General features: G+C 43.0%; 1 protein-coding gene across 6 annotated transcripts in view; it reads right to left on the bottom strand.

The window, feature by feature from the left end:
* garnl3 (GTPase activating Rap/RanGAP domain like 3) overlaps positions 1-12,584 on the bottom strand; it is a 69,424-nt gene that overhangs the window by 12,606 nt on the left and 44,234 nt on the right. For 4 of the 6 annotated variants that reach the window (XM_030085480.1, XM_030085476.1, XM_030085477.1 and 1 more), the window contains exons 7-22: positions 12,400-12,463; positions 12,223-12,249; positions 11,900-11,975; positions 11,169-11,267; positions 10,988-11,091; positions 8,910-9,018; positions 8,699-8,744; positions 7,371-7,477; positions 7,174-7,289; positions 6,800-6,922; positions 3,516-3,590; positions 2,638-2,752; positions 2,493-2,519; positions 2,312-2,416; positions 1,616-1,732; positions 30-196 (exon numbers count right to left, since the gene is read on the bottom strand). In XM_030085480.1, coding sequence (XP_029941340.1) covers positions 30-196; positions 1,616-1,732; positions 2,312-2,416; positions 2,493-2,519; positions 2,638-2,752; positions 3,516-3,590; positions 6,800-6,922; positions 7,174-7,289; positions 7,371-7,477; positions 8,699-8,744; positions 8,910-9,018; positions 10,988-11,091; positions 11,169-11,267; positions 11,900-11,975; positions 12,223-12,249; positions 12,400-12,463 — 1,477 coding nt within the window. The remainder of the gene's footprint in view (positions 1-29; positions 197-1,615; positions 1,733-2,311; positions 2,417-2,492; positions 2,520-2,637; positions 2,753-3,515; positions 3,591-6,799; positions 6,923-7,173; positions 7,290-7,370; positions 7,478-8,698; positions 8,745-8,909; positions 9,019-10,987; positions 11,092-11,168; positions 11,268-11,899; positions 11,976-12,222; positions 12,250-12,399; positions 12,464-12,584) is intronic. The other 2 variants (XM_030085481.1, XM_030085478.1) reach the window with 1 other exon arrangement.

Genomic DNA, 12,584 nt, shown 5'->3' with positions numbered 1-12,584 from the left:
TTCTCCTCATCAGGAAGAGCTCGCCGTACCCGTATGTACTGGAACTCCTCCACCGGAGACTCCGCCCCCGGGGCGACGGCGCTGAAGCCTTCGAATCGAGGATGCTTCCTGGTAATGAGGAGGAGTTTGTTCCTGATGGCCGCCACTATCCTCAACTCCGAGCCGTGGTGGGTGTTGATGGAGTACAAATGACAACCTGGTGCACAGAGGATGGAGAAGAAGAAGAGGAGGGAGGAGGGAGAGATGGAAAGTACATGGGACATGTGTTGCGCTGTCGGTGCTTTTCCTTGGCATCGTCCCACAGATCAATGCACCCGCCGCAGTCAGCTGGCTGGCCCGACACCAGCGGCTGGGCGGACGGCGAGCGCGAGCGCAGAGAGGACACGGATTAAGGTCGCGCTCCCAGCTGCTCAGACACGTTCCGTCTTAATAAAAGGTATCGATCGACAGATAACCTGTCATGATTCACACTATTAGAAAGCGAGCCGGGATTAAAAATGTCTCTATAGTCTTCAAATTCAAGCAAATTGAGATATACTTAAAATATGACGTACGTGAGGCAGGATTTGTCACATGCCTATGCTAAAATACCAAGCTAAGTCACATCAGTGGGTATTTTAAGGACTTAAAAAAAGTGTCCAGACCTCTAGAAGTCACCAAGTAATGCATCATAAAATAAACGTGCATTGTTTGTAGATATTTCACATTTTTATCTTCCAATATTTTGGAATATATAATCAGAATTACAATAATTTTCAGCTATTTTTCCAGCTATTTTCCTGCTAATGCAACTTTCATTCATATTAATATCAAAATATTGCGGTAAGTACCACGCTGGACCACTAGATGTCACTGCATGACGACAGAATGCTCCAACAGTGTCAACGAAAAGCCTCTATTAATACAGCATTAGTCACCAAAACACAAAAAACTGCACACAAATTTATACTGAGGTTTATTAGGCTGCTGTATCATTCAAGATTAGCGATAAGAAAAGACAAGTCCAAAAATTTCCTTTCCTTGATGCTTTTTCTTTTATCAGGTGTCATTTTTTTTCTTGTGAAAATACAGTAAATAATAACACAAACCAGTTTTCGCTGATGTCTGTGTGTTTTTTGCTGTAGGTATGGCTAATACAACCTGCAATCCAACAGTTTTTCCTCAGTCAATGAATTAATAATAAACCCAAAGGAGACTTCTTTGAAATCTGAAAAAAGACTCGTCTGAGACCAAATTCAAATGAGTGGAATTGTTTACAACTAGCAGACTGCATCAATAAAAACCAGGTTTTCATAGCTACTTTTCATGTGATAGGCTAATATTTAGATTCCTCAGTAAATTCACCATTGTGCCGATAAAACACTGTGGTTTTCATGTTTATTTTGAGTTCTTCCTTATTTTCGCCTGCTAAACTTTGTGATATAATTCTGCGGTTGCGTTCGTCGTCACGACCAGCAGCAACAATTCCAGCAGGGGAAAACCAGAAAAGCAGACTCTGTGTGTCTTGAAGGCAGCGTTTGTATCTTGCAGTGTGTTCTGCTGGCTTGTTTGTCGGGATTAGCGCGCGGCGCGTGCGATGCTTTGTACATTTCCCGGCGCGCCTGGCGCCCCGTACCTTTAGTTTTCTCCAGCTTGTTCTCGCGGCTGTCACACTTGCTCCTGACGAGCTGCCGCTCCTCCAGGCCCCTCTTCATCGTGCTGAGCCTGAACACGTACAGCCGAGCGTCCTTCCCTGGAAACACAACAAAAGACGCTTCTGTTTTCGCACGAAGGTTAATCTCAATTTGCAGTCTCTCTCTCTCTCTCTCTCTTGTTTTTTTTTTTTGAAGCACCCTCCCACGACCAGACAATGGTGTCGCGCTGGAGGAGGATTACTGGGAGGCTTCTTTAGGCTCGTGGGCTCTTAGAGGCTTTATCAAAGCCCGCAAACAGTCGTGACAAATGCTTGCGCTGCCATCGCATAATCACTATCAAAACCAGCTGAACCCTGTTTGTCAATATTCGGGTTAGCTAATCATCTGCAGGGTAATTAACTGGATGCTCCTCCAGCACCGGACAAATCCTGCCGGTGTCTGTTGCCACACAGCGGGCTTCTTCATTTCCCCGAGTGCAAGCAGGTCTGCGTGTTATTGTGTTCAATCTGCCAATCACGCGCGGCCCTGCAGGGTAAACAGACACGCACGAGCCTCCACCGCGCCGCCGATCGGTTCTCTATAGGTCAGCTTCCTCGCATCACGGCGCAGGATCAATGTGTTGGCTGGGCCGGTGGAGGTGGACAGATGGGAGCGAGGAGGGAGGAGAGGCGCTGCACCTTTGTCAGCTCGGGTGATGAGCAGGTCCTGAGGCTCGAGAACGTGCATCTGCTTCACCACCATCGTTCTGTCGAAGACCTGCACTGGAGGCAGCGTCTGAGTCTCTGGAACACAAAAATAAATCTGAGCGCATTTTCCAACGCAGGGCTTCATTCTGAGTATCTGCGGGGCGTCGCTCACCACTGCCTGGCAGCGCCGGATCGGGGCCTGAAACACGGACAGCGTCATGATCAGCACGGCGGCGGCGGCCGGCTTCGACATTGGGACGAGTATTGAATGGGTGTGGATGACGCAGCACAGGACACGTCGATGGGGATGACCTTACCGTCGAGCAGCATGACCCCCGCTGCGTCGGTGGCCGCCAGCAGAGACTGACCCCACGAGTCGGCGCACACGATCTCGTAGGGGAAGGTGCTGCAGAAGGGCTGGGACTCCCACGGCTGCAGCACACGACACATGACACACACAGAAATTAAACATGATGAAGGGAATAAAATATATTAGTTTTAGGAAAATTAACATCAGACATTTGCATTTTAATGTCATTTTTGAAAATAAAGAAACCAAATACAAGACAAAATCCTGTTTTCACACTGAAAAAATTTTTATTTTCTATAATAAGTTAATAAAACACAATAAATTGAAGAGTTGCTAACTGTTTTAAAATAGTGGCTTCAGAACACAAGTGCATGTAATTTGTTTTCTGGCGACTTCATATTTTTTAATGTTATAATGTTTTTAACTGTATTTTAGAAGTGCATTGTGTACAGTAAAGTCTTTTTCAGCCCTGTTTCCTGAATTTGGACTGATACAGGTTTCTGACTGTGGTTCTGGACTCTGTATTAAGAAACGGAGTCAAACATTTCTGTCCTGACAGAGGAAATCAAAGAACCTCATTTGTAACATTATAATTTATTGTGAATAACTGGACTAAATTGTGGCTTATTTGCAGTTACAAACATAAGAATTTTAAGGGATACAACTGTATTTTTTTCTGTCTTCACGTTAAATGGATGACTACACAGAAAAATGAGTGCTCAGGTTCTTAACAATGGTTCTTTCATAAAATTATAGTATTAAATCTGCCAAATATCAACAGTTTTGGCCTCCAAAAACCTAAAAACAATAAGCAGCATTGTAAATATTGAAAACAAAGAACGATTTTCGCGGCTTCCTTGCTGAATGGAAGGTTCCTGGCCTCACCTCCTTCCTGCAGAGGCCCGTGGTGACAAGGCTGGTGGGGGCGTCTCCTCTCACGATGGTCTTCAGCTTCAGAGCCTGGAGGCGAGAGACGCCATCAGACGACACGCAGACAGCAGGTACCTGTCATATCTGTGTGCTTCGGCTTCACGGAGGTGGAACCAGCGTTCCTGGGTGCGAACTGTGCCAGAACACTGCTCCCACGTGGCTCATCGTATACGCTACTGGTGGATTGTTTACAGTGATGCAAGAAGGTGCAAACGGCACGATACTGCTGAACAGAGCGAATACACCGGATGGGATGTGTACATGTGTTTGATTTTCAAATGTTTTTAAGAAACTATGGCAGCTGTTTTCTACAATTCTGCCTTCAAAATATGACAAACAAATAACTGCAAAGCCAAAATAATAAATATATTTGGTACTAGTGCAAAACCAAAGCAGCCAAGTGATGTTAATGATAAAAAGCTGATATAAAGCTGGATCGTTTTTCATGTTTTCGTTACAGAAAAGTTTGAAAAGCTTTTTCAAAAAGTTGTGTTTTCAGTGGCTCCGAGCACTGTTGTCGTGTAAACGGACGCCTAAAACATGACAAAAGTTTTCCGTTTTCGCTTGAAAACATTTCCGTGTAAACAGGGCCTACCGACCGATCCAATGTTGGTCACTTTTTAAGATATTTACCTTGATTTCGAAACAATTTCTAGACTTGAACTCGACACATTATAGTAACATTGTATCTGTAATATTCAACTAAAGTCCCATTACTGTTTCTGTCCCTTTTGTGCTTATTTAGTAATGAAAACTGCAACTCACTGACTTGTACAGGATCCTTACAGCAGACCCGTATCAATAAATAAGCTCCAAAACTCAAAAATACAGCAGGAAAACGTTTTGTTATCAGTCTGAGAATTGCAGCTAATTGACGCTCAGCCGTTACCAAGAGCATGTCTGCATCAACTGGAGAGAATGAAATCAATACACACCAACAGCACGACGGCTTAGCAGAGCGGCCGTCTGAACCATACATGAAAAAAAAAAAGAGAATCGCCCCTGGAGGACGGACTGTGAGCCTGCAGACATCCATCAGATGGGCACGGATCACACAGCGAGTCAGTTTATCTGAGGACAAACGCCTCGTCTGCACAAAACGGGATAATCAATGGCCCGACACGTCCGCCCGCCGTTGTTTTCATGCTTTACAGCACAACGTGTCGATGCTTCCGCTTTGTGTGAACGCAAAGGCGGAGGAAAAAAAACAAACAACAACAACCAGCGAAACAAAGAGTCAGAAAGGTCAGAAGAAAAGCGGGAAAACAGCAGAAGACGCTGTTTTCGTTCTTGTTCTAGAGATTGGTTTCAAAAAGCTGTGACAATCTCAAACACCTCCGTTCGTTATTTACAACTCTGATCATGGCGAGACCTCAAAAACCAAACCACGACAGGTTAAATACCAACGATTAACAACAGTGTAAGTCTGTAAATCAAACTGTAAAATCATCCCACACAAACGCAAATGTTCAAATTAATGTACTTTAAGCAGGAAGTCAGTAAATGAGGTAAAGAAATGGTAAGTAGAATATAAACGGACGAAAACTGACAGTATTATCAACGAATGAATCTGATTTTCACGTGGATTTCGTGGTTCATGAAGGTAAATTCTGATTCTTTGTTCCTCTGCTTGCGGTGATCCACTCACAGACACATTACGCGAGGCTTTCTGAAAGATCAGGAATCACAACAGGCCATAAATGAAGCGAGAGACGGTCATTAACTCAGAGACACCTGGAAACAAATCATTAGCGAACTGTCAGAGTCCGTCTGGGTTCAGCACCGCACACCGTTTGTTTCCTCTGCTACACCTCCAGACTTCGCCGTGATATATTTCCGATGACGTCAGGCGTAATGAAGGTTACATCAGCCTGAAAATGGCCGCCGGACGACACCGATCACTTGGTCTGGCAGCTAAAAATTACAAATGTTAGCACGAAGGCTTTAACATTTCCTGTCGTGACACACATCATTCTTAACGCATTCTTAAACTGACATGATAAAGTTTTTCTTTTAGCTGTGGGACTGAGTATATCCAGTGAAAATGTCTATATCTTTGCAAAACCAAAACAAATATGACTGAAAAAAACCACGATCTCAACATAAAGTCAATTTTAATGAAACCTTCTGCTGTAAAATACTGTGAAATGTCTCAAGAAAAAAGACTCTCCTACAGCTGCACGGGCTTTCTTTTCGATCTCACAGCAAGTCACACATTTTTAGAAAACAATGAGTGAACGTTTTGGGGGAATAATCAGAAAAATCAAAGTGTTCGCCTAAAATACATTCATGCCTGAAGATCAGCGTTCACGCCTTAAAAAAAACAAAAAAAACAAAATCAAACTTGTTTTTCCTGCCGGAACATGAAATGGAAGCGCTGAGTCTCAGTGTGAATTCAATGCTTGATTACAGCTGAAACCTGAAGAGCTCCGGAGCAGAAAGCAGCAGAAACCTGGGAGACATATCCTCTCTGTGATTTATGACAAAGTTATACTGTCCACTTTAATTATTCTTCTCTTTGACTCCTGTTCATTAAAGGTGTGAAATTGAACCTTTTTTTTTTTAAGCCTAACCTCTACTAGAGAGCAGAAAGGGACTTTAAGAAGTGTCGATGTTGTAATAACTTGCTAACTTTTCCAAAACTTGTCTTTCAATACGAGTTTCCACCACAAGGTGGAGTAGTGAGCTGAAGGTCTCAGAAATGAACCACCTGGTAAGAACAGAACCATTTAGGCCTTTTTTAAAGCTAATGAAGCCAATAATGTTGTCATTTGTCGATACTTTAAAGAAATCTTTGAGCCGATCACATACTGCTATTGACTGGTTGTCATGTTAACAAGTGTTTATGGAATAACTCATAAAGCTTTTGATGGATTTCGGTCACAACTGTATTCTGGATACAGACTTCAGAAGAATTTTCAACAATAGTACAGAAATTATTAATACTTTAATATTTTTCTATTAAATTTAAAAGGCTAATTTTCCTTCAGGAATTTTTAAAACTTATATAACAATAAAGCTTGTTGCACAAGAAGACTTACCACGTATTTGGATGTTCTTTTCTTTTGTGTATTTCTTTTATTCACTTTTTCTTTGTTTTCAAATCATTATTCATTGTGTACCCAATAGAATTCCCCGAATCAGTATCGAACAGGAACATAACATGTCAGGGTGGAAATATGATTGTTTTGCATGTGTGTGTATTGAAGCTTCGTGCTGACTCGGCCGATTTTCTTCACCTGTCCTATTCGGACGAATTCGGCCTGCCGCGCCTCCTCCTTCTTGCGTGCAGACTTGGGAGACTCGGGCAGCACGTCGCTGAAGGAGCGTCTGTTCAACATGTTCTGGGGAGAAAAGGGAACCTAAACGTGGAACACACACAAAATGTGACAGACACACACACAAAAACACACAGACACACACACACACACACACAGGGAGGGAGAAAAGAGAAAGCAGAGAGTGGGTCTTAGAGACGGACCCCGGCGGGGGGTGAGAGCAGCAGTGAAACAGTGTTAGCAGCAGCAGCAGACGGAGGGGAGGGGGGGGGTGATGTGAGGGGAGGGAGCCCCCCCGCTGGGGGAGTCGGCGTGGCGCAGGGCTGCGGCGCTACCTTGTGCAGGTCGGGCATGAGGTCCTGGTAGAGCGAGCGGATCAGCATGTCCAGAGTCCGCTGGCGCTTCTGGGCGAACGTCGGCGTCTCCAGTGTGGCTTTCTCTCCATTGATTACTGCGGCGCGACACAAGAGGCGGTGAGAAACCACAGGTTCACACGTTCGCGAGTCGGACGTCTCCGTCGTCGATCACGTACGTTTGACTAGTAAAAAGTCCCTGAATTCGTGGTGATCAGTAAATACAGGCGGAGACGGGAGAGGGGGTCCGAACAGCGGCACGCTCTCTTCTGAGAAAATCTTCAACCTGCAGCACAACAGAAAGTCTTAACTCACAATTATTTAGTGGAAAACCGAAGCAATTCTGTTACTCCGAGAGGACAGACAACTGGTTTCCAGGATCATTACAATCAGAATGAAATGATACTTCAGGTTTTTTTTCAAGAATATATATTTAAAGGGATACTTCAACATTTTGGCAAATTGACCCATTTAGCGCAATTCCTTAGTCATTTCGAACAGCATACTTACTTTTTTTGTGAAGGCGAGCTGTTGTTTATTCAGAGGCGAGTCGGGGAAGGTTTTCGGGACAGAAACAATGGAAGTGGATGGTATTTTTGTTCCCCCTCGTCAAACTCATCAAATACAAAATCCAACAACCCCAAAACACTTTGGTGGACACGTTATAATCCGCACATTCACCACGCTGTGGAACACCGACAAATAATATTGTAGCGTTACGGCACTGAAGCAAATACTGGGAACTACTTTTTCTTTTGAAATCACTACGCCCAGACGCCATGTTTAGTAAGTAGTTGCGTCTTAGCAATCTTCGCATAAACAACTCAATCTGGTATTTTTGCATTAATATTTCACAGCGTAGTGAATGTGCGGATTGTAACGTGTCCACCAGAGTGTTTTGGGGTTGTTGGATTTTGTATTTGATGAGTTTGACGAGGGGAACCAAAAATACCATTCACCTCCATTGTGTTCATCCCGAAAACCTTCCCCGACTCACCTCTGGATAAACAACAGCTCGCCCTCACAAAAAAAGTAAGTATGCTGTTCGAAATGACTAAGGAATTGCGCTAAATGGGCCAATTTGCCAAAATGTTGAAGTATCCCTTTTAATATACGTCAGCACATATTTACAGTATTTGTAAATAATGTCTCTAGTAAATAAGCTCATAAATTACACAAAATTCCAGCTTTTTAGATAGTTTAGACAAGAATATGAGATTATAAGACAATACATATCTTAACATTATTCTGTATATGAAGATATATAAAAAGCACCAATACAACAAGACTAATGACAACAAAGAGCCGCTATGTAATTTATTTATTTAAAAAAAAAAATGTTTTCTGAAAGGTAGAATGAAATATGGGTAAAAAGTAACTAATACCTTAAGTACTAGTACTTGTGTGGGCTTAAGAATAGTACTGTTACTTGTAAATGGTTTTTATTTTAAGGCCGAAAACAGGGAGCACCTTTGTAAACCACACAGTAATAACAAAGAACACTTACCTGTAACTGTCATTCTGGCTATTATACCTAACTAATGCAAAAATATCTGGAAGTCAGAGTAAAGGAATCAGCAGGAGACACATTTTCATTTTTCTTTTTAACCGTATCGATCTTCTGCGTTGTGCTTTTTGTTTCTGAGCGGCGTGAACACGCCCCGCGTCTCCAGCAGCCTCCTAATCTGCCCGACAGTCGGCGTCGGCGTGAAGGATACGGGTGAAGTGCGATCGGATCATAGACGGCTTGAAGGACGACGACGCGTCGTCCCCTTCCTGGAATACGATGGTGACAATGTCGTTTCCAATGTGCCTCTTTCTCTCCACCTGCCAGAGAAGACGGGGAAATAAAACACACACACACACACACACACACACACACTTCAGTTCCAACGCCCCATGAGTCGTGTGTGACAGGATCTGCCTTTCAACTTGCATTAATTGATTTTTTGGGGGCCACTGGAGGAGGGTGGGGGGGACAACAAACACAAGCAGAGTTGTGCCAAAGTGGCGCCACGCAGAGCGGCCGCCACTCAAGGTGCTTCAGCCGTGAGGAAACACGACCAAGTTCTGCTGCTATCGACGCAATTTACATCTTTCACACGGAAGTCAGTGACGTCAAGAACACATAACACATTACTGACAATATATTTGTCAGTAATGTGATGAAACTGAAGTTTCTGAGATCAATATAGCTTCTTTTTAAAAAAAACTGTGTGCCGATGTTGATCATTTTGTAGATTTTCTCAAGATCCGCTAAGATTTCGATGGTGGAGCATCTTCCTCCCGATCACTGATGTCTCAGTTTCTGCCAGTTTTAGCAGCTTATCATAAATTCTGAGTATTGAAACTTTATCAAGTCGGGCCAAACTGAACAACACGATTAATAATCAGAACTGTTGTGTTTTTTGGAGTTTTTCTTGCACCCAACACCTTATTTGACGTGGTGAAATTAACAGAACCAATTGGAGCTTCCTGCTGCTCGGCGACTCGGGCGTGAGGCGGCGTGCGGCTGCAGCAGCGCCGGTGCCTTCGGGTGTTCGGGGTCTGCCGGTACGAGAACAGACCGTTCCTCATTATTGACCCGCAGAAAGCCTTTTTTTTTTTTTTTAATCTTAAGGAGAAATCCAATTAAGTGTCAGATCTGCTCTGCAGCGGCTCCAGGGAATCGTACTCCAGTAATATTGGCGTCACAGAGAGGAGCGATAAAGCCCTTTTCTTCTGCCGCTCTGGCGAAGGAGCCAGACTGGACGGCACACATTATTTAAAGAAGATAACATTTACAATATAATAAAGCATAATTTGACTGAAAATGTGATAATCATTAGTTCTGTTGGCAAAAAAAAAATAAAAAAAAATGTTAGATTTTATTTATTGTTCTGATGTTTTTTTGGGGGGGATTTTTATGCTGTTGTGGTAAAATTTGAAGAATAAAACAAAACCAAAAAAAAAAAGGCTTGACACATTTTAGTTTCTTTGCAATAAATTTGAAATCACTTCACAGCAAGAATCTGCCTGCTTCAAGTTTTGATCCACGTTTCAACTAACTGCATTTGTTTTGATATTTATGAAATACACATGTAATGGAGCTTTTATTGTGGCGATGGAGCACCGATATGTTATAATGCAGCGCTATCTAGAGAACCCATACGGCACATACCGGTTTATTTCAGTTTATGAGTCACTTATTAACCACATGAAAACTATAACAACTGAAAATGTGAGACTTACAGTCTGGAAACTAGGAAGTGGTAAAGTTCTGACTTACTGAGAAGCGCACCAACAAATACGATTTCAAGCAAGTAAAAACTGTCCTGATTTCAAGGTCTGAAGGCCAAAACGGCCAAAATGTTTGAATATTATACTGATTTTTCCTTTATTATTCTAATAATACTTATCGTGCTTCTCTTTTAAGAATGACAATTTCTTTGTTAAAAACAAAAAACATTATTCTGTGAAATAACATCAATATCATCACTTCGCATTCGCTTTATGTCATGAAATCATCATCGTAATATTTCACAGAGGCACATGTGATTTTTGTCCCGGCAAATATTACGGTAAAGATACTCTTCGCAATAAAATGAGTAATAAATAATTAATCAATCAAAATTCTGGCAGCTGAGAGTCAACACTCCTCACATTCCATATTCAGGCTTACGTCAGCTTTTGGCGTCAACTCATCATGTGAATGTGAAATGAAATATCCAAATTTTACAAATTCCCAGTTCCTTGAATGCACATCACACAAAACACAGAAACACACACGGACGCACACACACACACACACACACACCTGCTGCTTGTTCTCTTTGGAGTAGGGCAGCATGGTGGAGACGTGGAACATGAGCTCGTGGCCTTGGTACACCGTGTAGATGGACTTGATTCCTGTAGTGTCGTCTGCAGGAGAGGAGAAAACGCTCAGCCGGAGCGAGGCTTTCACTTTGAAAAGACGCGACGGTGTGAGATCCCCTCACTCTTGGTGTCCAGCCCGCCGCGGTAGCCCGCCCATCCCTGCAGAGTAACGGTGTCGCCCAGCAGATTGAGGAACTTATCGAAGCTCTCGCTGCCCATCTCTGGAACACACAAAACATCCGCTCAGCGCCTCCGCCGCGACGCGTTCAGGGAAATCAGACGATTAGCTGTCGCATTCGGTTAAACCACAACGTCAATGCTGCTGCCGCGTCCGCACGCCAAACACCAGCGGAGGTGATTGCTTTGGCACGAAGAGGCTGGGAGCAGACGAACAACATGACCCGGTGCGGCTTTATTTAACACTCTGGCTGCGGGAGTGATTTCTGTCTGGAAACATCAAATACACCTGAACTTTAACATCTTGAGTAATTCCAGCACATTTAACACAAAGTTTATAACTGGTCCTCATTAAATATGACAGAAATATAGACTTCATGTTTGTTATTCACATTTCACACAATAGAAATCCAACTGTGAATTTACAAGTTTTAATCGATTTCCAGCAACAATTATTAGAATTAGTAAGATTTTATTTACTTTTTACCACTGAGGTAAAAAGTAATTTTAATATCAGAGTTTAATTGACTGAGTCGTCTCACTTCCTTCTCCAGATCATTAAATAATACTCGTATAAAGAAAAGAAAAAAGATTTTTATGAATCATCTCATATTCCAGAAGTAAAGAGTCAACTGAGCTGTTTACACTGAGAACAGTTGGGATCGAAGAGATTTACCGTTGCTAAACATCTCGTCGTCTGTGAGCTGTCCATCTCTGGCAAACAGGACACCAAATTTAAAGTTGACTGAACCCTACAAAAAAAAAAACATGTAAATATGCACAGCATGACACGAAAAGATTAAAAAAAGGACTTTAAACTCTGAAATATGAAGTAAAGAATTTAAACCTACAGGAATAATTGAATATTTTCACTGAATAAACTTCTATCACATAAACAGAAAAGATCCAACATGGAAATTTAAAGAATCAAATAAAGAGAAAAAGGCTGCAGGCTGGGAATAAACGTGGCATCGGGACAGACAGAGTGCGGCTTCATACCTCCTGCTCCTCCAACACCAGCAGATCCTAAAGCAAAGAGACACAGCGGCCATCAGTCACCCGGAGCGCCGCCCGAGGGCGTCCTGAACTTTAGTTGTTCTCCGCCGCGCTCGCCTGGAAACGGACCCGAGTCTATATTGTATCGGCGGCGAGACGGCGCCCCGGTGTCACGCTCACCTTTTGAATCTCCGGGTTGAGGATCTCCCTGGGGCCTTTCTCAAATCTGTCCATGTTCATCGCACTGAGAGGAAGAAGTGGGGATGAGATTAGAGAGAGAGAGGGGGGGTGCTGAGGACTGATGGGAGACAAACAACCTCAAGGCTAATAGAGAAAAATGAGAGGCGATTCAGGGGACTTCTCAT

Source organism: Salarias fasciatus (assembly GCF_902148845.1).
Source record: "Salarias fasciatus chromosome 7 unlocalized genomic scaffold, fSalaFa1.1 super_scaffold_4, whole genome shotgun sequence".
Taxonomy (NCBI): domain Eukaryota; kingdom Metazoa; phylum Chordata; class Actinopteri; order Blenniiformes; family Blenniidae; genus Salarias; species Salarias fasciatus.
Note: the sequence above shows the minus strand (reverse complement) of the source record. Positions and strands in the feature narration are given on the sequence as shown.